This window comes from Botrytis cinerea, chromosome 15 (assembly GCF_000143535.2).
Source record: "Botrytis cinerea B05.10 chromosome 15, complete sequence".
Lineage (NCBI taxonomy): Eukaryota > Fungi > Ascomycota > Leotiomycetes > Helotiales > Sclerotiniaceae > Botrytis > Botrytis cinerea.
The window spans coordinates 351,834-375,630 of NC_037324.1; the positions used below are offsets into that span (position 1 = coordinate 351,834).

The window sequence follows — 23,797 nt, forward strand, 5'->3', positions numbered from 1 at the left end:
AAGAAAATCCCTGCGTCCGCGAAAATGAAATACAGCTATTTCGACATAGCCAGCTCGGATTAGTTGGAAGGCAGTTGCGAAATTATGTGCCGTACTAGAATAACGATGTCGGATCAATTCGTCGAGCCCACAACCTCTATTCAGACTCTAATTTTCCCCGCCTCTCCTTTCAGGTGGTTTAGCTACTCAAGACTGCAGATCACATCCGGTTAGCACATTTAGCAAAAGACGATTCGATTGTGGATCAAGTCGAAACGAAATACGGGTTCGCAACGACTACTATGTTAGAGAGGATTGGAGATAGGTTTCTACTTTGTAAGTGTGATTATGCGAGGATTTACTAGTCCAGTTGAAAAATCAAATGAGGCTGGGAGACACGGGTGCACTTCAAGTGAAGAGGTGACGGTTAGGAAACTCTAGTGGTATGGATTAATCTGAATGTTGGAAATTGTGTACATTTCATTCATTGGTCGATATTAGACTGTATTTTTAAAAATTGTTTTGCCGTAATTCGTAAAAATTATTGAAGTCGTGCATGCATATTCTCATTTTAGGAAATTAAATCTTACGTCTTACATATATGCAAGAACTGCAGCTGCTTTAAGAGATAAATCCACTGCCTACTCTAGGTATCCATCTAGTCGCAACCCCAGACCCTTATTATATAAGCAGGGGAGTTAACCCTCCGTGCTGATTTCCTCTAACTCTATCATTTCTTAACTAGAACATGCGATTTACTCTTCCACATGAGGAATAATGTCGTCGTCCTATTTTAATGTTTTCGAGCACACCATTCCATGCCAGCATCTTCGGGAATACCCTCGAAGTACCAGAACACGCCAGGAAGATGTACTACAGCTAGCGATCAAACAATATGAGCCAATCCATAGAAATGATTTGCAAGATAATGCCGTTACCATCATTGCAACTCACGCTAACGGATTCGTAAAAGTAGGTTCTGGTTTGGTTCATCTCGAAACCTCTCCACATATTGGCATCTCTTGCTTGTCACTATTCATACCACAGAGAAACTGATTGTTTGAACCATCTTACTTAGGAAGCTTACGAGCCATTGTGGGATGAGCTGCTTCAGCTATCGGAGAATCTCGGTTTTCAAATCAGAAACATATGGATTGCCGACGTATCCAATCAGGGGGCCAGCGGTGTAATGAATGAAAACTTGCAAGGCGATGATAGTACGCTTAAACTTCCTCTTTCTATCACTCAAAATTGCATCTAATAAACAAAAATTACTCTAGATTCATATTTCGATCACTCAAGAGATCTTTTACAGATGGTTAATACGTTCAGAGAGCACATGATCCGACCTATAATAGGTATTGGGCACAGCTTTGGCGCTACCCAACTGTGAGTCGTTTGATTAAAACATTCAACTTTGAGCCATCTGATGAAGACACAGAGTTGGACTCTCAGTCATGCATCCACGTCTCTTCACAAGCCTCGTACTATTGGAGCCAATAGTACAATCTTCACCCCCGCCTGGGCCGAACGTTGCGCGCTCTTCTAGCTATCGACTCGATTTATGGCCATCTCTTTCTGCTGCCTCTGACGCATTCAGACAGAACAAATTCTTCGCTGGGTTAGATCCTAGAGTGATAGACAACATCCTCAAACATGGTATTCGGAAAATACCCACATCCCTGTACCCTCTTTCTGAAACTGCCAAAGAAGGTGCTTATACCCTCACAACAACGAAGCATCAAGAAGTGTGGTCGTTTCTACGTCCAAACTTTGAAGGTCGCGATGCCCAGGCTAGTCAAAATAGACTCGACCATCTACTATTCCCTGACATCAGTATGGCACAAAGAGGGCTTCTCTTCTACCGCCCCGAAATTAGTATCGCTCAAGAGTATCTAGTCTACTTGAGACCAAGTGTTCTCTACATTTATGGTGCTAAGAGCTACTTATCAGCTCCCGATCGACAGAATGAAGAGATGGAACGGACCGGAAGCGGCTTAGGTGGTAGTGGGGGTGTCAAGATGGGCCAGGTTGAGAAGCATGTTTTTGAGAATCTAGGTCATATGGCTCCATTGGAAGATATCAGAGGTTGTACAAAGGTGATCGGAGAGTGGATGGAGAAGAAGCTTACTCAATTTAAAGCTGATGAGGAAGCTTTGAACAAATATGATCCACAGAAGTCAACAAATGATATGTTGATTATGTCGCAGAAATGGTTGGATTTGGTGAAGTTGCCAATGCCTCTGAAACTCAGAAAAGCCAATCTTTGAGCAGTATATATGTTCTAAGAAGTCTAGTTGCATAGAAAATTTGGGATTAGTAAATCCAGTCTAAATTATATTCACCATATTACCCCACTGTTCTTTTTCGTTGTTTGATGCTCAATCATGAATTTCATCGGTTACGTTACCATAAATGACCTTAATTCAAAAATTCATTCTGATTTTTATCTAAGACTTTAGCTACCTTTTCAGCTCGGATAACCCCCACAGAAAGTAGTACATAGCTTCCACAGAATGCTTCCAAAGCTGTTCAATTCTTCCCATGACCGCTCTTCAGTATTGCCCCAGCAATAGGATTGCCAATAAGCAGACCAAAATCAATAGGTACAGACAACATCCCAAGACGGAGACCAATCACTCCTGGATATGATGAGAGAGTTGCAACCATTGCAACCAAGGCGAACCCTAGAATTAGTGTATCAATACCACAAGCAATGCAAATATTTAGCGGGCCGATTCTACCCGCGATATAATTAAGGCCCTAGTTTAATTTTCAATCAGTTAACATCTATTCATTTTCTTCTGTCGGACGATGAAATAAATGACAAATGTAAAGCGAGGAACTGGAGACGGGGATATTGTATACGTAAAATTCTCCCAAAGAATGACCCCACGTTGAAGATTGCTAACAGGTAGAACCCCAGGTCTTCACTGATGATATTTTGCTGAATAACGTACATTTGGACATGAAAGAACGGAATGTAAGGTCCCATGAATGTGAAGAAGAGCCCAGCGACAAACAGAAGATATGGAAGCTCTCTTCAGGAAGCGAGATCAACTAATTTCCATTGAGGAGATGTCTTTCTACGAACCAAATGTAATGTCAATTTCCCAGCAATAAAAAGAAAGACAGAAAGAGCTTGCACACTTTAGCCATGCCGTCAATCCCCCTGGGGGATTCCCCCATTTGGAACTGCTATTTCCGTTCAATTTCTCTCTCCGCTGACATGCTTTGGTTCGCATAAAAAATCGGTAGTGTCTCTGCTGATTTCAATGTCTCATCTTTGTTCTCCATTGTGACTTGCAAAAACCGTGTACAACAATGACACAGGTAGATGATATAGGGCTCAGGAAGGGGAGAGGATTCGATAAAAAACGAGGGGGGGAACCAAGACCCTGACGAGCGAGCGTGTTTCCGTTGTAGAGCCCCACCTTAGTAGGGGGGAGGGGGGGGGAGTACGCGAGATAACAATTGAAACCCCCATTTTTAAAGCTTGAAGCGGCGGCGAATCCGGGGAGATCTAAACACCTCGCATCCGCTTTACCGACTAGACCCACAGGACATGGATAGGGCACGTTAGCATGTATCCGTTTTAGCGAGCCATACCAATTGTAAGTTCTGCGCCGCAAAAGTGTTACGATTCTTTTGTGAGATCAGAATAATCTCGGAGGCTGTTTAATCTTCATTACAAACTATTTCTAAGCAGATCTACTCGAGGAAGGTAAAACACAAGCCCAATTCTTGTTCAGCATCCCCCCTTTGCAAATCAATATCACCAACATACTATCAAGTCAGATTGAAACCGAGTCATGTTCTAGAGTCAATACTCATAGATGTATTATAGTAGAGATCATTCACCCCCCACAAAGCTTCTACAAAAGAATTTAGCACTGCCTCTCATGAGAAAATACAAAAGAGTTTTGGCTCAATAAAAAAAAAGCGCATTTATGAATCAAGCTCGCGGAGATGAGAGTCCAGAATCTGAATCTTATTAAACAGCGAGAAAATTGGGAGAGCCTCAAAAACTTTAAGAAAATCTGAAATCCTCACAATTTTCTACTTATTACAACGACTTGAACCTAATCAGAAGAAATCGAAGATCATTGCATCGCTGAACCGAGTATCTTTTTTTTCTAATCCTAGGGATGGGAATTCCAAGTACGAATAAAGAAACCCCCAACTTCGAGGAATATCGTTCCCGAATTTTCCGATAACAAGTTATTTACATTTAGATTACCGGAACACAATTCAAAACCCATTCATAAAACTTGATTACTATCGAGTTCCGAAGCATCGGCATCATTTTCTGCGTATTCGGATCATTATTATTATGATATTAGCAAAAATTCCGACGCGTTACCCTCCCTTGCTCCATCAAATTCCACACGCATCACTCCAGGAATGCAATATTACCGCCCGATAATATAAGCCCATGATAATTGTCTCTTCGGGCATCCATGGCAAAAGGTAAATTTATTGCACATCAAGAAATCTCTGCAATCATGACTACTACAGCATCTTCAGAAATTGGCGGTATAACCGATGGAGGAGGACTTTTCCCTACATTTGTTCCAAGTGATATTGCGGGTCAGACTGTGTTCGGTTGTCCTATTGTATGTTGATGCTCCTTCTTTCGTTGGTCATGTACTCAGTCCTTCCGGAAAATGTCTAGTTACTAACAGTATTGCGGTAATAAAGTCATCTTTCATGTCCCTCGACTCCAAATGTCCCATCACTGGCAGTGGACTCCCTGCATGTGCAACACAAACTGCTAGTTTCGACGAGCCTTGCTGTGGTTCTCTTAGCGCCTTCGCGACTAGTGTTGGAGATTGTTATAGCAGCAATGCACCGGATTGTTTGAATTTGGAAGGTGAATGATTTCCATGCGCTTTTTTATACCACCCCTCGAACCAATTCGCAGGAATCAGATACATTAGAAATACAAGCGAACGATGTGACTACTAAGCCACAACCAACTAACAAACAATAGAACTCACTCGCAGTCTAACAGCCTTCAGCGCAACAGCAACAGATCAACAGATCACCAACCCCTGCGCAATATTTGCTTCTACAACCAGTAGTAGTAACCCTACCGAGACGGGAGAACAAACAGCCGAAACTAGTGGATCCGGAGACTCTGGGCAATCCAACAACTCAGAAGGTTCTACTCCCACAGAGTCTGCAACTCAAAGCGCCAATACCGCAGAGAGTACATCTTCCAACTCTGGGGGTGTGAAGGAGAGGGGAAACATGGGGTTGAAAACGATTGCTACTTTGGCATTAGTGGGAAGTTTGGGAGTTTTGTGGTTGTGAAAGGCGAGATGAAAGATGAGACGAAAAGAGAAACAGGCGTTTGGCTGATGGCTCTACCGGTGTGGATGTTGTGGGTACTCATTATTGGTCTCTGGGACGAGGACAAGGGTTTGAGTGGAGATAAGAGTGGCGTTCGGTTCTTGGTTTGGTGGATGCTATGTATGTTGTCTTTTGGTATTGTAAGTGTGATCGGAATTTATGTTGGTGTGTATTAAGTGTTATTAAATGAATGTTTTCGTTTGGTTCTCTTGTTTGATTATCGGGATTTTATTTAGAAATATATCTTACTGGAAACTAACTGCCTACTTGACATAAGCTTTGCCTCTTTCACTAGAAAGGTAATAAATTTCTGCTCATAATTCTTCATCTCAGTGAACAGACAACTGAGTCTTGTGGTGCTGCATTGATATATACCAACAATGGCATCTGTGTGAAATTTCTTGTATTTGATATTTAAAGATCAGAGTAATCATAAGCGAATAATCACATACATTGTCCAAAGGAAAGTCTCGCAGAAAGTCGCGTTCAACTGATTCGTCATGCAAAAAGTGCAGGCAACATGTACAAACCCAAACACCAAATCCCATATAAGCGCCCATTTGCCTTCCCATCCATATAGATCATCATGATCGTTATCATCTTAACTCATCAATCATCAGGGTCCAGTTGTTATCCCCACAAAGTTGTGTGTGCATCAATCAATCATCAACCTGCACAATCCTGACGCCCGCCCCCTTCTTCTCTCCCCTCCCAAAACTAGTGAAACTGGATGGGATAGGACTTTTCTTAACCTCCACTCTCATCTCCTTCCTCTTCTCCACTTCACTCACCAACTTCTTAAAATAAACTTCCGCTTGTATAGTAGCACTGTAAGCAATTGGAGTCCACTTCCACACATTTCTCATCTCTGCATTCGCACCCGCTGCCAACAATGTTCTGAGTACCAACATATGTCCATTGCTACTTGCAAAATGCAATGCCGTGTTTCCATCCACATCAGCATTTGCAAGTACCGCTTCCGGATCTTTGTACACCGCTGCACACGTCAAGAGGATTTGTAAACAAGTATCATGGCCTCCACGACTGGCATACATGATTGCATCTCGACCTCTAATATCTCTTCTGAGAATACCAGATACGGAGGGACCTTGAGAACAGAGAAGGTTTACAATGTCGGTGTGGCCGGCACCAGCAGCGAGCATGAGCGCCGTTTGATGTTCTTCATTGAGTGAAATGGATAAGGATTCATGCCCGAGAGATAGAAGGAGAGAGGCAACCTCTAGATGCCCGAGAGAAGAGGCTAGATGGAGAGATGTATTTGAGAGACCGTGAGGTGAGATATCGGGATTATGAAGGAGATTGGGATGGGATTTGAGGATTCGTTTGACGAGAGATGCATCGGGTGTATGGATTGCGCGACGAAGACGGATCGTGGTTTCAATCCTATGTGTAAGATGTTAGAGACGGGCGTTCGCTTGTTTGGATTGAAAGAGGGGAAGTTGATGTTGATGTTGTTTGTAGATTGTGTTGGTTTTTTATTCAAAAGAAAGGGAATAACTTACATATTCTCAGCATATCTACTCTCCCTTTGTACCTACAAACAACAAACACTCTGCAAAGAAATCAATCGAATCAAGCCCGTTCAACTCCAACTTGACACTCTTGATGATACTTCTGATCTCTGCAGCTGCCCCGCCAACATTCAACGGTCCTCGCAGTAGTGTATGACTTCCCCATACTTGGCGATCCATTGCATTGACCGCTTACGTAATCACGATTAGATTTGCGCGTCATAGCGACATTTTACGGATTCGCGGGAAGTTATTGGTATTGGTAATGCGACGTGAATGTTATTATCATAGACAACAATCCATTCAACATATCAATTTCATATTCCACATCTCACATCTCACATCTCACATCTCACATCTCACATCCCACATTCCACATTCCACATTCTTTCTCATCGTCGCCTCCAATCCAATGCCTCACCCTCGTTTCGACCCTTCTCTCGCATACCTTCCCATCAAAACTGTAGTCAGCGCATCCTTTCTCTATCCTTTCAAAGGCATCTTATATTTTCTCTCCGACCGCCAATTCTATCCTCTTTTTGGCAAACGGTTGATTCCTCTCACTATAACCTCGATTGTGGTTCTCGGTCTACTGTTCGCTTTTACATATTTACCGCAAGTCGCTTTTTTGGCTATATGGCATGGACCAGGAGCATGGTTTAATGCGGTTTTCCTCGTGCTTGGAGAGGGACAAGTATTGATCGCGTTGTTGTTTGAAGCACTATTGGTGGACGAAACATTGGTTGATGTTTTCGATGTATGTATTCCTCCTTCTTTCCAATCGCAGAACTAATGGGATTTAAAACAGGCAACACTTATTAAAGAAGGTCTCGTCGACCTCGTTTCCCCTTCGCGAATTCTCCATCACGATGCCCAGAATGAAGTTAAAATGCTCGGAAAACCAACCACATCCGCAGTTTACTCACCGTTTTCCTTTCGACAAATAGCGGAATTTGTTATATTCCTCCCTCTTAATTTTATACCCATAATTGGAACACCTGCCTTCTTGGTCTTGACGGGTGCGAGAGCAGGTCCTTTACACCATTGGCGATATTTTAAATTACGGGGTTTGACGAAGAAGGAAAGAAAGAGAGAAGTTAATAGTAGGAAGTGGAAATATACTTGGTTCGTTATTTTATGTTCGTCATATATGAAGATATACTAATAGTAAATAGGTTTGGAACAGTTGCTTTACTATTGCAACTTGTACCTGTGCTTTCGATGTTTTTCCTACTGACTTCAGCAGTTGGATCGGCATTGTGGGTGGTGAAACTGGAGGAACAAAAACGATTGAATGCAGCGGATAGGTTGGTTAATAATGCTGGGCTTCCTAATATTGGAGATTTTGATGAAGAAGCGCCTCCTCCATACGCTGATGACCCAATATAATTCTTACATAATTTATATTTCGATTGATAATTAAAGATCATATTTCTACTAGGTTTTTGGTCCAGTCCAGAAAAGACTCGTCCCTCTTAACATGTAGTTTGACCAATATTATCCACAGTGCCATCTACCCCAATCTCATAAGACAGTCAAATTCGTCGCTTTCAAATAACATAACGATCCAACAATCTACCCTCATCAACCTCCCTTTTCCCATCCTACCTACCTACCTAATCAATCATCCAAACCCCAAAACATGACCCAAAAACACTCGATCAATTCACCAAAGAACAAATAAACCAAATCCCCTGTTACCAAAAATCAAATCCAGATCCAGATCCAAATCTACACCCCATTCATCATCCATACCGCAAAACAGAATCTCTCACTAGCCATAACCCAACAATTTATCCAACATATCACATTATAGATATCTTCGGATAAGCTGAGAGGTATCTGGCACAACTGTTTACACAAGAAGAATATGGAAGACATCGCACCCACGAATTGCGCGAGTCCTGATTCATCTAATCGTATTCTATCCAAAGAGCTAGCTATCTATGTATGTATGTATTTATGTGTATACAGGGGATAGATAGATAGTAGACCTTATATATACGATCTACTACAAAAAGCTAGCTCATCTCTTTCGCACCCTTTAAGAGCGTTATCATAGTCGCTATTGAAATAAATTATTCATTGCGTTCACATTATAATCACTGGGTGAGTTGTGTAGTGGAAGAAGAAGAAGAAGAAGAAGAAGAAGAAGAAGAAGAAGAAGAAAGTTATCACTTACAGTAACTCGAGCGAGCTCGGTAAACGATATTGATTGGGGTTAAGCGAGAGATTTTTCATAACTACATACATGATATGATATGGTGAGGTTGGGTTGGGTTGGGTTAACGAATGGATGGATGGATGGATGTACTAGATTGTATGTTCCCTTTGAAAGGTTTCTTATAGTAATATGTTTTTTTTTTTTTTTTTGGTTTTTTATGCTTTCAATATCCAACATCCAACATCCAATATCCAATCTAAACATAAACATAAATACAAATACAAACACAAATATCTACATAAACGATCCATCCACACACTCCACAGACCCGTAGAACCGCAATCGAGACTCCGGAGTAGAGTGAAAAGTCGAGTATTCCTTATAGCTAGGTATGTGCATGAGTATTTCTTGTTTGTATCTATTATTATAGTTATGCATAGTTATACATGTATATATATATATATATCGATAGATTATAGATCACAGACTGTGAACCACAAACTACGAACTACAAACGACGGTGTAAAGGAAAAAAAAAAGAAGGAAGAGAAAAAAGAGAGATTGCTATACTTTAATTTATTTTATTCGTGGTATGATACTTATACTAATTATATGGTTTGAACGTTTTGTGTGTCTTATTTATTTATTTTCGTATATAAGTTAGTTAAACTTAAACTTGTATATATAAGGTTGGATATGTATGTATGGTATGGTATGGTATGTATGTGTGTGTATATGTATACAATTTCAAAAGTATTCACAGCCACGCACTCATTATTATTTTTCTCAAGCTCAAGAGATAGAAATAAATCTACCCTCTCTCCTCTCTCCCCTCCCCTCACACGCCCCCCCTCCTCCCCCTAACAAACGCCCCCAGTCCTCCCACCACCCTCCCAAATCCCTGATCCTCCTCCTTCACCCCCTTCACCCCCTCTCTAATCCAACCCGCCAATTTCCCCCTCACCCCCTCCCCCCTAAACCTCTCATCCACCATCAAAATCCCCGCCCAATCTCCACGATGTCTAATCGCTCTCCCCACACTCTGATTCACCGCTCGCATGCATACATTTTCAAAGAAATCTTTCGCTTCTTCTTTGGCTTTGTGGGCGATCTGTGCTTGGATCTCGTGTGGAATGGGTATTTGTATTTGTGGTTCCGTATTTTGGCTTCTTCCCGTCTCTCCATTTTCTACTTCTTCGTCTTTTTCTTTTTCCACATATCCACCCTTCAGCCCCAACCTTGTCAAAGAAGAAGAAGCAGACCCTAAATAATCACCCGACAACCTCGCCACCGCACTCTCCTCCACAAACCTCAACCTTCTCCTCCACTCCGCCGTCCTAGCATTCGGAAACGGCAACCCAACAATCACAACCGCTCTCCCCAAATCATCCGAGAAATTAATGCCCTCGCTCAACTTTCCCCCCACAACACTAAACAGCAACCCGCCCTTCCCCTCTGCAATCGCATTTCCATATCTCCTCAAGATCTCCTCCACACTCTCTTCTTTCGCTTCGCGCACTACCGTTTTCTTTTCTTCTAATCGTTGGAGTAGCGATTTGGGTTTACTCGTACTATTATTATTGCCCTGCTGAACAACCGCAAATCGCGCAAGAATCGTATCTAAAACCCTGTAACTGGGGAAGAAAACTACCACACCCCCTGGAACAACCGTACAAACATTTACCAGCACTCTTCCTAGCTCATCCATCATCTCTGTATTCGCACGGTTTTCAAATGTCCATTTGAAGGGATATCCCGTGGGGCCTTTGGAGACCACACTCGCGAAGAGATTACTCGACGGGATGACGTGGCCGCAGGAGAGAGTTTTGATTTTATGGGCCGGGACGGAAGGAAAGAGAATAGATGTGTAATCTGAAAAAGGCGACATTGTTCCACCGGCGAGAATGACGGCGCGGGCGGAGGAAACAATAGAATCGAAGTGGATAGCGGGATTGAGGAGTTGAAATTTAAGGGTGACGTCGTTCTCATGTTTGAGAAAGAAGAGTTGGCCTTCGGATGTGGGGTGAGTGAGGGCGAGGAGGAGAGATGTTAGGGTATGCAGAATGGGGGTTGATTTGGGGGGACCTTTGTTTTTGGACGAGGAGACGGAAGTTTGTGGTTGTGATATTCGGATGTGGTCAGTGTAGGATTCGACTTTGCGTGCTAATTTACTTTCTTGGAGATAGCGAATTAATTTGAAGAGATCGATCTGGTCGGCTCCTTTTCCGGATAGTAGGTCTTTTTGAGAAACTACTCCATCTATTGCCTATTACATTTGTTTGTTAGCTATCTTGTACTCATTGATCGATCTCGTGCTCCTTCTTCACATTCCTCAAACTAAATCCCCAGACTCCAAATAAAAAAAGAACAGAACCTACCGATCCCTCCAACATCCTCACCAAGTAACCCACCAAGCTATCCACCACCCTAATCGTCTGCGCCACATAAATCCTATTCTTCCCCCCCAACCTCTTTGCAAACTTTCGAAAATAATTCCCCAACATTTCCTTCGCTAACTTCAACTCCCTCAACTCCATTTCCGTCCCATAGATCCCCGCAATCGCATCCATCAAATTATGGGCCTCGTCAATAATAACCACATGTCCCTTCAAACTAATCCCGAGCGCTTCTCTCGCGCTCTTTTGCAAAAGTAACGGGTAAGGCAATGTGACTATTTCCGCGGGTTTGATGGCTGCTCTAGAGGCATAGTATGGACAGATTGAGATTTCTTTCCCCAGAGAACCCATATCCTCAATATCGCGGATCGTAGCAAGCGCATGATCGCGAAAGGTGTTGACGAGGGATTTGTTATCTTTATTGGGTAGATGAGGACATTTTTGTTCTTTGGGAGTTGAAGATTGTTGAAGCTCAGCGCAACGTTCGTTGATCGCGGTGACGGAATTGAGTTTATTTACTTTGGGGTTTATGCACAGATTTTTGCGGGAACCAAGGGTTAGATGTTTGAGGTGTTCGTGAAGGGGTTCTTTCTTTTCGTCTGATGCTTTTGAGGACGTGTCTGATGGAGGTATAGATGGTGGGAATTCTACTCGTCGAAGTTCGTTAATAAATTGAGTTAGCTGAGAATGAGTTCTTGAACAGTAAAATATCTATTAAACGTCAGTAATTATCATGGAATGATCCAAATTTATAAAAACCTTCATCTCATCATCTGGTTCTTCATCTTCATCTTCTACTCCTTGACTCCACAACCCAACACTTTTCTTCAACTCCAGCGTTTCTTTCGAAAAAATAGTCTCATCTCCGGTTCCTTTCTTCCCGCTACCCCCAGCCTCCCCATCACTATCCCAATCGTCCAATAAAAACTCATCTTCGTTTTTACCAGCACTCTCTCCATTCACATCCCCATTTCCATCCCCCCCAATCTTCCTCCTCTTCCCACTCCTCCCATCTCCTTTTCCAGCCATCCTATCTCTATCCTTCCTCTCCCTCTCTCTGATCCTCTCCAACCTCCTCTCCATCTCCTCCCTCCTCGAAACCAACTCCCTTTTCCTCCTCTCCCTCGCCGCTTCAATCACCCACTCCGGTTCCGTCGAGCTTGCAATACCCTCTCCATTCCCTCCATCCCCACCCCCACCCCCCTCAAGCAACCCCTCAAAAACTCTCCCCTTCCACCCCCTCAACCACGTCACCCCGCCACAAATCAAACTCAGACTCTTCCCCGTCCCCGTCGGACTCTCCAAAATCCCAATCTTGCCCTCTTCCAAAACCTCCCACACCGTTTGCATAAACGTTTCTTGGATCGGATACGGCGTGTACGGATGATGCCAATCTCTCCCCGGACTATGAATCTCAATCTCCGTATCCATGTCCGAGGTATTGTTGGAGAGATTCATTATCTGCCTGTTGCTGTGAAATTTGAAATGATTTGAGAAGTCGGTCAAGAGTCCAGTTATCAATCTCAGAAAATCGAAGGAACACCTCAAGACTGAACTGACAAGTAACAAAATCGTGAGTCCCCAGATATCAACCCTCTTCTCAAATAGTCTTTTGGCTTGTGGCTCGTGGCTCGTGGCACGAAGATATTGATGTTTACCCCGGTATTTTCAAGGGAGACGCGCTTTGTCCAAATTTCGATTCGCGAAGTCACGTCTTTTGGCGCAAAGTGTAATCAAATGACAAGTGGATATATCTACGTAGTAAGCATCTGTTTCCACATAGATACTGTTGGCAGATCGATTGGTAAGTCTAATGAATTCATGAGTTATATGTGCTTATAAAATTAAATGAAAAGATAAGAGCTTACCATCTCATTTATGTAAAGAAGGCACTGAAGCTGGAATACGGTTGGCTATTGGTAGATCCAAGAAGTGATCTAACACAGTTTTTGACAACTTTTGATATAATCAACATTCAAAGTAGAATATGCAAGCGTGAAATTAAGTCATCGAAATATCATATGGATATTATGCCATGCCCGCTATCTAAAGTTACACTCATGATTTCTTATGCTATCCTCTCATCTATGCATATCATTTTCCATCCTTCCATCCCTCCACCCCTCGCATCATTCAAATATCATGCACAGCCAGAAACGGTATTCAGCTTATACAATCGTCTCCAACTCTCTAGCATAACCAAGGGTATTCTCAATAGCTGTCATACTAACTTCCTTCTCCTCGGCGACCTCTCCGGCATCCACATTCACACCATTCTTCAACTTTTGATTAGGGAAGTATATGCGTCCATCTTCAATCAACCATCCTCTGTGTTGCGCAAATTGCACTACTGCTCCTTCTGATGGCAGGAAGAGGAGATTCTTTGTGGATGAAATAGGTAAAGATGGATATGCTGTTTCCGAAGACGAAGCAATTTCAGAGCGAATTTGGTTAACCAAGATCTATTCGTAAAGCGTTAGTTGGTGCACTTCTCAAAATCTGCAATAACAGCCCTCCCTGCCAATCATGCGGTTGACTGGACAGTAACAAGACAAAACGTAACAGAACCAACTCACCTCACTGAAAACTCCATACTCCTCACTCGGCACCTTACCACCCTCCATTGCCTTCCAAACCAAGTCATAACTACCCTCCATCAACCATCTCTCCAACTTAATTGGATATCCCAAATATTTATCTTCCTCAACCCTCTTTCCGCCATCCTCCCTCAGCTCCAACCCCTCCAATTCCGTGTGAAAGCCCGCATAATCTCCCTGTGTCAACAACAACAAAAGATATAATCCTGTAATCTTGTTCTTCTCTCCCGAACTCTTGGCGCTAAATTTGTCGTCTGGAAGCTCGTAGTATGGAGTTAATTGATGAACATAACGTGTGAAACCAGCTGGGTCCTTTGCCCGGATGGAAACTAGAGCACCGGTTTCGAAGACTTCGCGAGCAAGAGATAATATGGAGGGTGATGTTGATGCTTGTGGAGTCAAGGCATTTAATTTGAGAAGTGTGAGTTTGGCTTTGGAGAGGAGTGATGAGCTCTCTTGGTAGGATGTTGATGGGGATTTGAGTTTTTGGATAATTGTCTGAAGGTCGCGTTCTGACATCTTGATTGTTCAGGTAGTAGGTTTGGTTATTCCGTGGGAAGACTTGGAGAGAAAGTGGGTTGTTTGAGTGATAGGGCGAAGAAGTTGGTATAATTGTAATTCGAAGCTTTTGGAGATGGCAAGGTAGCTATGGAGCCGCGTTGATGGAAGCAACCTTGAGACGCTTAGTCATGTTTTATAACCTGAGGCTGGTCAAAGCTCACTCTGAAATCATCGTCTTATTGGTTTCCGTTTTTGGGTTATGTGTAACTTCAGCTCATGCAATTATTGGATGGGTGTCACATCCACCTGGACATCTATTCTCTTCTGTTGCATATCTGGTTTATTTTGTTTACTCGTGAATACAAGCCAATCAGCATCAATGAATCACTCACAAGCACTCACTCACAATCAGAACACTCATCACATCATAATCTACAATCTCTCATTGCCATTCTTTCTTCCTATCATTCAAAACCATTCTAGTATGTATGCAGTATTTGCAATGATCTTTTGCCTCTTACTATGATCATATTACCTCGTAAAAGAACTCCCCGCTGCCCAAATGAAGTAAAACGCAAAGCAAGCCCCCATGTTTCCCAAATTTCCGTCGTTACCCATTATGCAGAATCGCAGAGAGAGCGAATGAACTTTGAAATCAACTCCAGTTGCATTATAAGAAACCCCAAGGTCAAACTCTCTATGATACAATCGTAATATGTTCGGAGATATGTGTGCAAGTAAATCGGATGTTGAGCGCTGGTGTGTAGATGTGAATCGAATAACCAAGGGTACAAGAGAAGTGAAGATCGCAATTCGATTTATGTATCAAGAAGTCCGGAAGATCCAATAGTTAAGCGACATGGCGAATTCAACCCAAAAATTGACGGTCAAAATCATTGTCCGCCAAACATTCCATCAATACCACTGCCGTTAGTCTTGCTTGTTGGAATGGTACGACCACCACCAATAGCGGCTAGATTTGAGCTTTTGTCACTTCCTGTAATATTCCAAGGACTGCTTTTCTTCTGACTTCTTTCGTCATCATCCATACCTTCCATGTTAAAGACAAAATCACCCTGCTCCTCGTCGATAGGTGTTGTAAATCTGCCACTGCCGCCAATACTACTTGAGCTAGTTTGTCTATCAGCTGCAAAAGCCGATCGTGTTGAACTTGTGGGAGTAGTTGTAGTACGCGCAGATGATGAAAGAAGGCTGGATCCGCTACCAATAGGTTCAGTTCCGGAAAGACGAGTTCTTTGAAGTTGCTGAGAAATCATAGAAAGAGGGTTATGGCGAGGAGGAGACGCGATATATGAAGATGCATCACCAGATGTGTTAGGTCGAGCGATTGCTCTAGAGCCAGGACTTGCCCCTTCATGAAGAAGGGAGTTACGAAGAGGAGAGCCAACATGTCCAAATACTGACGCCCGAGAAATCTCTTCTTCCTTGGGTTTTGATTGAAAGTAAGCATTCCACCGAGAAGGACTTCCATTTGATGGAGAGCCAAATTTTGTCGGGGTATCATTGCTTGGGGTGTAAGATGTAGATCTTATCTCATCGTAGAATCCTCGAGATGGCTTGGATTCGTCATACGCGGCCCGAGAATTTCTTCGAGCTTTCTCTGCTGGTGTCATAAGATCATTAAGAGATTCTGGTAGCAAATCTTCTTCAAAGTTAAAAGCCTCACCCCAATCTTGCTCCTCGCGTCCCTTGGGAAGACTTGCTGATATCATCTTGGGTTTGGTCGATCGTTGAGAATGCATGGTGCGCTTGCCAAAGTATTCTTCGGATGGTGGAGATGATGCAACCCCATGGAATCGATCTCTGGTATCATCTCCGAATGCAGAGCTGTGTAGGTTTCTCAAGGCATCCGATGGCTTTCCCCCGCCGACTGATGACGGTGGAGGGGAATCGATGCCGAAGGTCGTAGGAACTGAGGACGCTATTTTTCCATGTCTTGCAATCCACGAAACACCATTGCTATCAAACGAAGCTGGCAAAGGAGCATCCAACACACTCAACCCCTTCGCGGCAACTGGCGAAAGTCCTCCACCAAATCGATCCATTATATCATCTCGGGGCGATCCATAGTTTGATCCGGGATGCGACGCATAACTCGCTTCGATCGTGGGGATGCCGATATCAATACCTTGTTGTCTGCCGATCATGGGAACAAATCCATCCTCTTGTATTGCGAAAGGGGAGTAAGGTTGACCATATGGTGAAGGTGGTACACCTTGAGCTCGAGCAAAGGAAGTGGTCAAGGCCGAGCCTTGTCCATGATATGGATCTGGGTTTATTCGACCTCCAATATTGAGTCCCGGAGCCATCGGAGGCATATTCTTATTGTAATTGATTCGTCTTCCATCGGGGAGAACGTGGATGTTTGCGCATTTAGGTCCGAACTTGCAGTTGCCCTTCGCAGCACATTAGCATCCTCATTTGACTTTGTGCACAGAATGCAATACCTTTGAGAAATATTTGCAGACGTTATCCGTTGTGCTAGCTAGATCGTGACTAAAAGGACAAGCTTGCCCAGCTATAGATTGCCTGTTAGTCCAAGGCTCCTGTGATATGATGTGCTTCAGGATATATGACATACCTTGACAAGTACCCTAACGATTCCCAACCATCAGCAACTCGATCATTTCTAGTAGATTAGAAGCTTGAACTTTACTCACTTGTCTAAAGAATTTACACGGAACATGGCCGGTATCTATGCAAAGCGGCATTAGTAACTTGGCCATTACCAACAACTCCCCCGAAGCTTTCGATTCTTACTTTGTCTCGTCGGAGGACTTCTTGCAACGCCATCCGCTCGAGCAGAACCACCATTGATAGGACCCGATTGACCATTTGGAATATTTAAGCTACCTGTGCTCATATGACGAGGATATTGATTGTTGGAGCTGCTTCCATTTCGCATATGTTGCGGCTGCGGCGGTTGTGGCGCTCCGTTGCCCAACATTGTATCCATGCCCGAAATGTTTTTGGATGGGAATGAAGATCAGCAAAATGGACGGGAGATATGATTGGAAATTTTTAAGTTGTTGTTGGAAAGAAGATGGATGCGGTCGGCGGGGTACAAGACAAGGTGAGGTGAATGGTGGATGGTGGGGGGGAATTATTGCTCGAGGGTCGTGTGTGGTGAAGAAGAACGAGAAGAAGGATGGAGGTGAAGTTAAGAGTAGATTGGCTGATATTAGCGTAACTGGTTTGGATTTCTCTCTATCTTAGCTCGGGGAGAAAAAAAGAGGCGAGAGGATCAGGAAAGGTTTATCAGCGGAAGAAGAAGAAGTAAAGTAGTCAAGTAGTCAAGTAGTCAAGTAGTTATAAAGCACGTGGTAGTGAGTAATAGTAGTAAGTAATAAGTAAGCAAGGTCCTGATGCTCTACTTCTCGAATTCTTTCGAGTCCCTGTCTTGTTTTGTGCAGTGTTGCGTGGTGTTGTCTGGATGTTGACGAAATACTAGTTTGTGTTGTTGGTAGATACTTTATCTTCATAGAGAGACGGAGAGACGGAGAGACGGAGAGATAGAGAGATACCAAATCGATAAGTGATACCCGGGTACGACTAGATGTGATATAATATGAACGGAATATACAATAATGCGTGCAGAGGAGACCGAGCATGAGGCAAGGCAAGTATGAGGCAAAGATGGCTGTGCAACGCAGAAAGGCTGTACAATGCCAGTCACTGGTGAGTGTTCAATCAATCCATCTCAAGTCTCGAGGCTAAAACAACTGCCGACTTCCACCTTCTAGCTTTTAACTTCCGGGGGAAAAAACAAAGCCTTGTGGTAAAGTTAATAGAATGGCAGTGAGTGAAACCTTGAAGCCCCGGATCGATGTTTTCTTATTGTTCTCGAATCTCGATTGTCCTGGCCAACAAAGAGGGCAGTTTCGACAACTGTGCTTGGGTGTGGTCGTGCGTTTAGGTGCCGTGTAAAAAGGGTGGTGGTGGTGATGGTGGCACGCCGTCCGTATCCCCAGCATGGAGTGTGTGGTATGTATCTAGACTGACTAGCAAAGTGCATGTGCGAGGCAAGGAGACTCGAAGAAGACGTCCAGGAGGTGTGCAAGAGATGTCAGACCGCTTGTTGGTGAAGTTTCCTGAAAACTCCCAGTGCGAACTATCAGGATAAGGTTCAACGATTGATGGGCATAGCGCAATAGATATTCACTCATTGACCCCCGTCCGCCCGACAGTTGCGCAAGAATATACTTTCGAGTGTTTGAGGAGGAGAGGAGGAGGAGGAGGATGGGGGTACAGTTTGATAACCGAGGATCTGGGTCTGGGCCTTTCTTGGTTTCTTTTGCTCTCTCCAAGAGGAAGAAGGTCACATTGTAGAGAGATAAGTTGGGCGGCTTTAATTTTTCCAGCACCAGCTCTGGTCCATAGAGAGGAATGATTTATAATAACAACCAAGATCCTCATAACTAACGATTCTATCCGACTTGATCATTGGACAGAGAGAGAATGATGATTCAAATCAAAGGTCCCGGGTGGCGACGTCTACGGTCTACCTGCCTACTTTCGTACACACTTCATCGACCATCTCACCGTCCCAAACAAGGAATCCGGTGTCTAAAAGCGCTTCAACAACAAAACAATAGTCAGTCTCACTTAATTTCCCAATTGACATTGATCCAACACACCACAACACACCAAGTCTATCGAGGTAGACAGGTACTTGTACGAGTGATGAAATCCGAACCCGTGACTTCTAATCTCCAGCACCAGTATCATCATATCATACCACCCAACCACCTCTTCAACTAATGCTCCAAAATATGAATCAATTCTGTTCAATTATTACCAGGGAGGTATATACTACCTACATAGATCCTAGGTATATATCCATTCCATCTATCCATGAATTCACCATCCATGATTCCTCACCCAAAAGTCTCTTGTCAGCTGCCAACCCCCAAGCAAGCAAGTAAGTACTAGGTAAGTGCCCTTTCAAAAATGCATACCTCACCATTATGTCGCAAGCCGATCAAGCATGCAGAAGCGATCCAGTTCTATCTTCATCAGGTAAGACATACATGGGCACCATACAAGAATAGAAAGATCGAACCAAATTCCCACCAAACCGGACACCCAGGAGACGAGCCATTGCGACGACAGGTCAGAATCTCCGAGCCGCTGATAGCGCAGTGGGTGTGATGTTTCAGAATGGCCATACGGATACGAAACCACCCCATCATATCATTCCATCCATCACCCATCACAAATCTCCCATTCCCATAAATTCCCATCATGGGAATTGAGTTGAGGGTTCGTGACTGACCAATGATTCATACGACTGTTCCATTTCCGGAATGCATTTGCATGTTTCTCCTGTTTGCTGGTCTGCACGCCTGAAAGCATGCCCTCCTGTACAGAATACATACATATCTGCATAACCATACAAACGAGAGAGCCTTAAGAACTATGCAAATACCGATGAAATTTCAATATCATCGTATCCGAGTACCTACCTAGTGACATCATTCAATCGCATTCAATCATTCATTCCAAAAACCAAGAATGGCGGGAAGTATCAGATGATATAAATTCGACCCAAACTCTATCTATTTAAACGAGCTCGATTTCTCCGAAGCGATATCGATATGTATGTATACCTAACTAGAGAGAGAGTAGTCATTCACCATGTATTTCTTTCCAATATACATACATACATACATACACACCTAATAAATATCCAAACAAGCAAAAATCCCAGCCTCAAACCACAGATTACACTATCAAGAATCTTGATGATCAAATATGCACATATGTCATGAAATCATCAGCCACATCTTTTCCATCAACCTCGTTCTCACCTCATTCATTCATTCACCCATTCATCTTTTGGTTTCCGCACTAACTTTATATCGATATTCGGATGATTCTGCTTATTATATATTGTATATTATGTATGATGTATCATTTATATAACTATCCCTCTTAATTAACTTATCTGAACAATAAAAATAAAAATAACAACAACCGCACAAAGCATCTCATTCCCAAATTCAAACTCCCAGAAACTAAGGGTAACTCCTCATCCAATTCCTCATCTCCCATCTTCAAAGCCACAATATAAAATCCAATCAGTCGCTCCGCCACATATCTATCTACCCATTCCATCTCCTCATCACAAAATCTCCTTCTCCAACAAAGTAGGTTACCACACATCACATCATAATATCACATGTTCCACCCACACAATCTACCCCTCAATGTCTCAGGACGTCATCTCTTCTCTTCTCTTCTCTTCTCATCCCTCCCTCCTTTTCATTCAGCCCAACCAAGAAAAATGAATAAATAGATAAGTACCTCGCGTAAGACGGATTGCTTGAACCGGAAGGGAAAAGAATGGAATGGATGGGAAGGAAGGAAGGGAAGGAAGGAAGGAAGGAAGGAAAAAAGAGGAGAGGAAATTAAATTGAAAGAAATTGAGAATATTGTTCATGTGCATAGTATCACTCTCACACACACCCGATAAACTTGTAGAAAAATAACTCTCTGATTTGATATTAATAATAGTCCACCTACTACTTACTATATAACTATGCACAGCTCAGCTCGACTTTTAGATCGCGTTAGATCGCCCAATGAGTAGGTTAGATATACTATATGTAGTTAATCAATAATTATACCTTTTTTTATTTTTACAAAAGTAAGTAAAAATAAAATCACATCATCGAATAAACATATCGATATATCTACTAGCCCTGATCTCGGGATTAAATTGATATTATATATATATATATAGTTAATCTATGAGTACCTACTTATTTACTACTTATTATTATTATTATTATTATTATTATTATTATTATTATTATTATTATTATTATTATTATTATTATTATTATTATTATTATTATTATTGTGTGTATATAGATAGGTCTGTCTGTCTGTCTGTCTCTAGATCTTGTAATTTTTGTAAATAAAATATATATATATATATATATATATATAACATAAAGAGATGGATAGGGTGTAATGAGATGAATGAGCTCTGGTTCTCGATAATATATATACATATATATAAGATAATATAGTGCTAGCTAATTAGAAAGCTAAGTAGGCATGTATGTATATACGTAAGTAAGTAAGTAAATAGGAATAGGGCTTTAGATTTAGATGTGAATTTGAACTTGAATTCCCTGTAGATTAAGGTTGTCTATCTGATCATAGGATTGCGGATAGTGTGAGTGTGAGTGTGGGATGGAGGGATATGGATTGAATGTTTATGCGTGAGATGGATGTATAAGTGTGTGTATTGATAGAGCGAATTAATGAATGAATGAATGAATGAATGAATGAATGAATGAATGGAAGTATGAAGGTAAAGTAAAGTAAAGTAGATCAAATCAAAGCAAAGCAAAGCAAAGCAAAGCAAAGCAAATATCACAACAAAGTCAAGGAAGTAGAAAAAAAGAAAAAGAAAAAGAAAAGAAAAATGTTCTCCAGTCCTCCATCTATATTCCATATCTCTAGAGTCCAGAATCCTGTAGTTGACGTTTTACATCTATCTATCTACATAGTAATAAGAGCCCGTTCGGATCGTTTTTTTAATTTGTTGATAAAATAATTTGTTGATTAATAATTTAATCTAAATTTTGTAGATCTATAAAATATAGAATAACAAATGTTAACAAATGTTATCAAATGCTAATAAAAGTTATATTATAGATTTAACGAGGTTTAACAAGGCCATTATATAAATTTTCAAAATTTGTAAATTCACATTTTATAGCTTTTTGTAATTCAATATTAGTATTCAGTAAATCACTTTTTTTCAATTTTATTATCAATATAGATTGTTGAATAACATTTGTATTTAGTAAATACTAATTTGGATCTATATTGCTAACAAATATAGCTCTACGTTACCTAAAAAATCAATCCGAACGGGCTCTAACTTCACAATTATTCATATAGCCTTATTATTATATTCCTATCTCTAATTTCATATTAATACTTCTCCACCTCTTTAGTTGTGATAATTATGAGAATCCTAATTCTTTCTTCTTATAGGTATTAGTAAATAGGTGAATAAATGAGTAGGTTGAGGTTAGTCTCTGAGTAGATAATATGTGTATATTGTTTTGATGTAATGAAAGCTATGATAGTGTAATAAGTATTCATCTAGATATCTTATTTTATTAAATTGTCGTCTTTGTGGAGCTGCGATTGTAGTTGTGTTGTTACTGATGGGTACTGGATTTATATTGAGATCTGTTTTCAGTAATCCTTTTTTGTATATTCGTGCTGCCGTTCTCCTTCTCCTTCTGCTCCTTCTTCTTCTTCTTCTGATAACAATCTAGAAAAAAAAAGGGTTAAATTCTAAAAGAGCTTATAAGTACTACAAGGAAAATTGGAAGAGAGTTTGAAGGGAAAGTAGGGATAGAATGAATGAATGAAAGATCTAAATCAAAATTCTCAATAATGAAATTGGGATGTCTTGTATATTCGTGGATGGATGAATATATGGGTGAATGGATTGGATCAGGCTGGATATTTATATATCAGATATAAGATGATAGATGGTAGGTTAGAGTGAGAGAAAGGGAGTGAGAGGGATTGTGATTGTGTGGATTTTATTCGGATAACAAGGAATGGAGTATAAGAACGGGAATAGAGTTCAATTTGAGAGTAATAGGAATTTACTATAAGAATGAAGATGAGGACAAGAAATTTGGACTGAAATAGGAATTTGGAGTAGGTGAGAATTGGAAAGTTGAAGAGTGAATGAAGAGGAAGTGGCAGTGTGATGAGAGTGAGAGTGAGAGTGAAATTTAATTCCAAGATTAGATTTTTAGGATTTTGTAATACTGTAGATGGGAAGAAAGAAAGTAGGTAGATTAAAGATATTGAAGAGAAGAAGATTGTGGGGGCTGGAATAGTATGAGGGTATTGGAAGAGAGTAAGGAGGTAGGTAGGTAGACGAGGAAAGTTAGAGAGAATGAGAAAGGGATATTAATGATGGTTTTTTTATAGAAATATTTTTCAGTATTTGGAATAAATTGAGTATCTAAAATGAGGTGATTGTTTAGAACTTATCCAATATCTCAAACGTATCTAATGTTCGAGACGTATCCAATATTTGAAACGTATCCAATGTTCGAAATGCATTTGATAATCTAAACCTATTCTTTGTTTCAAAGAGATTCAATAGCCGAAAGCCCCTTAGCATCTTCTTGATCACCAGCGTCAATCTTGCACTTCTCTGCAGTGCTGATGACTAGTAATCTTTGGGGGTCCAATAGCCCA

At 41.6% G+C, this 23,797-nt stretch overlaps 7 protein-coding genes across 8 annotated transcripts; 3 read left to right on the forward strand and 4 right to left on the reverse strand.

The window, feature by feature from the left end:
• Window positions 1-652: 652 nt before the first annotated feature.
• BCIN_15g00930 (hypothetical protein) lies at window positions 653-2,336 on the forward strand. Its single transcript, XM_001553616.2, has 4 exons — window positions 653-951; window positions 1,058-1,196; window positions 1,260-1,368; window positions 1,421-2,336. The coding sequence occupies exons 1-4, from the start codon at window positions 757-759 to the stop codon at window positions 2,247-2,249; spliced, it is 1,272 nt and encodes a 423-aa protein (XP_001553666.1). The 5' UTR covers window positions 653-756; the 3' UTR covers window positions 2,250-2,336.
• A 1,996-nt stretch (window positions 2,337-4,332) lies between these two features.
• On the forward strand, window positions 4,333-5,651 carry BCIN_15g00940 (hypothetical protein). 2 transcript variants are annotated; one of them, XM_001553618.2, is made up of 3 exons: window positions 4,333-4,595; window positions 4,681-4,852; window positions 4,973-5,651. In XM_001553618.2, the coding sequence occupies exons 1-3, from the start codon at window positions 4,485-4,487 to the stop codon at window positions 5,293-5,295; spliced, it is 606 nt and encodes a 201-aa protein (XP_001553668.2). In that variant the 5' UTR covers window positions 4,333-4,484; the 3' UTR covers window positions 5,296-5,651. The 2 variants fall into 2 exon arrangements, with proteins under 2 accessions (XP_001553668.2, XP_024553196.1); XM_024697381.1 differs by having other exon boundaries at window positions 4,333-4,852.
• Window positions 5,652-5,715: 64 nt separating this feature from the next.
• On the reverse strand, window positions 5,716-6,999 carry Bcavo2. Its single transcript, XM_024697382.1, has 2 exons — window positions 6,858-6,999; window positions 5,716-6,738 (listed from the first exon to the last, which is right to left on the reverse strand). Coding segments are annotated over exons 1-2 (747 nt in total). The 5' UTR covers window positions 6,860-6,999; the 3' UTR covers window positions 5,716-5,993.
• A 122-nt stretch (window positions 7,000-7,121) lies between these two features.
• On the forward strand, window positions 7,122-8,319 carry BCIN_15g00960 (hypothetical protein). The gene is made up of 3 exons (XM_024697383.1): window positions 7,122-7,623; window positions 7,675-7,991; window positions 8,042-8,319. The coding sequence occupies exons 1-3, from the start codon at window positions 7,279-7,281 to the stop codon at window positions 8,253-8,255; spliced, it is 876 nt and encodes a 291-aa protein (XP_024553198.1). The 5' UTR covers window positions 7,122-7,278; the 3' UTR covers window positions 8,256-8,319.
• Window positions 8,320-9,623: 1,304 nt separating this feature from the next.
• Bcchl1 lies at window positions 9,624-13,247 on the reverse strand. Its single transcript, XM_024697384.1, has 3 exons — window positions 12,186-13,247; window positions 11,409-12,137; window positions 9,624-11,296 (listed from the first exon to the last, which is right to left on the reverse strand). The coding sequence occupies exons 1-3, from the start codon at window positions 12,882-12,884 to the stop codon at window positions 9,869-9,871; spliced, it is 2,856 nt and encodes a 951-aa protein (XP_024553199.1). The 5' UTR covers window positions 12,885-13,247; the 3' UTR covers window positions 9,624-9,868.
• A 78-nt stretch (window positions 13,248-13,325) lies between these two features.
• Window positions 13,326-14,712, reverse strand: Bcrpn12. Its single transcript, XM_024697385.1, has 2 exons — window positions 14,003-14,712; window positions 13,326-13,888 (listed from the first exon to the last, which is right to left on the reverse strand). The coding sequence occupies exons 1-2, from the start codon at window positions 14,540-14,542 to the stop codon at window positions 13,595-13,597; spliced, it is 834 nt and encodes a 277-aa protein (XP_024553200.1). The 5' UTR covers window positions 14,543-14,712; the 3' UTR covers window positions 13,326-13,594.
• A 137-nt stretch (window positions 14,713-14,849) lies between these two features.
• Bclee1 lies at window positions 14,850-17,848 on the reverse strand. The gene is made up of 5 exons (XM_024697386.1): window positions 17,306-17,848; window positions 17,206-17,240; window positions 17,127-17,139; window positions 16,993-17,063; window positions 14,850-16,941 (listed from the first exon to the last, which is right to left on the reverse strand). Exons 1-5 carry the CDS (start codon window positions 17,499-17,501, stop codon window positions 15,418-15,420), a joined length of 1,839 nt encoding a protein of 612 aa, XP_024553201.1. The 5' UTR covers window positions 17,502-17,848; the 3' UTR covers window positions 14,850-15,417.
• Between the last annotated feature and the right edge of the window lie 5,949 nt (window positions 17,849-23,797).

Bases quoted from the DNA above. Each gene is read 5' to 3' on its own strand.
- BCIN_15g00930 (XM_001553616.2), top strand. From the start codon at position 757: ATGTCGTCGTCCTATTTTAATGTTTTCGAGCACACCATTCCATGCCAG. The intron at 952-1,057 runs GTAGGTTCTGGT...CATCTTACTTAG, and splicing joins ACGCTAACGGATTCGTAAAA to GAAGCTTACGAGCCATTGTG. The intron at 1,369-1,420 runs GTGAGTCGTTTG...ATGAAGACACAG, and splicing joins AGCTTTGGCGCTACCCAACT to AGTTGGACTCTCAGTCATGC.
- BCIN_15g00940 (XM_024697381.1), top strand. From the start codon at position 4,525: ATGGAGGAGGACTTTTCCCTACATTTGTTCCAAGTGATATTGCGGGTC. The intron at 4,853-4,972 runs GTGAATGATTTC...AACAAACAATAG, and splicing joins GGATTGTTTGAATTTGGAAG to AACTCACTCGCAGTCTAACA.
- BCIN_15g00960 (XM_024697383.1), top strand. From the start codon at position 7,279: ATGCCTCACCCTCGTTTCGACCCTTCTCTCGCATACCTTCCCATCAAA. The intron at 7,624-7,674 runs GTATGTATTCCT...GATTTAAAACAG, and splicing joins CATTGGTTGATGTTTTCGAT to GCAACACTTATTAAAGAAGG. The intron at 7,992-8,041 runs GTTCGTTATTTT...AATAGTAAATAG, and splicing joins AGGAAGTGGAAATATACTTG to GTTTGGAACAGTTGCTTTAC.
- Bcchl1 (XM_024697384.1), bottom strand. From the start codon at position 12,884: ATGAATCTCTCCAACAATACCTCGGACATGGATACGGAGATTGAGATT. The intron at 12,138-12,185 runs GTTTTTATAAAT...GACGTTTAATAG, and splicing joins AACCAGATGATGAGATGAAG to ATATTTTACTGTTCAAGAAC. The intron at 11,297-11,408 runs GTAGGTTCTGTT...CAAATGTAATAG, and splicing joins TGAGGATGTTGGAGGGATCG to GCAATAGATGGAGTAGTTTC.
- Bcrpn12 (XM_024697385.1), bottom strand. From the start codon at position 14,542: ATGTCAGAACGCGACCTTCAGACAATTATCCAAAAACTCAAATCCCCA. The intron at 13,889-14,002 runs GTGAGTTGGTTC...CTTTACGAATAG, and splicing joins AGTATGGAGTTTTCAGTGAG to ATCTTGGTTAACCAAATTCG.
- Bclee1 (XM_024697386.1), bottom strand. From the start codon at position 17,501: ATGGATACAATGTTGGGCAACGGAGCGCCACAACCGCCGCAGCCGCAA. The intron at 17,241-17,305 runs GTAAGAATCGAA...CGCTTTGCATAG, and splicing joins AAGTCCTCCGACGAGACAAA to ATACCGGCCATGTTCCGTGT. The intron at 16,942-16,992 runs GTATTGCATTCT...TGTGCTGCGAAG, and splicing joins TCTGCAAATATTTCTCAAAG to GGCAACTGCAAGTTCGGACC.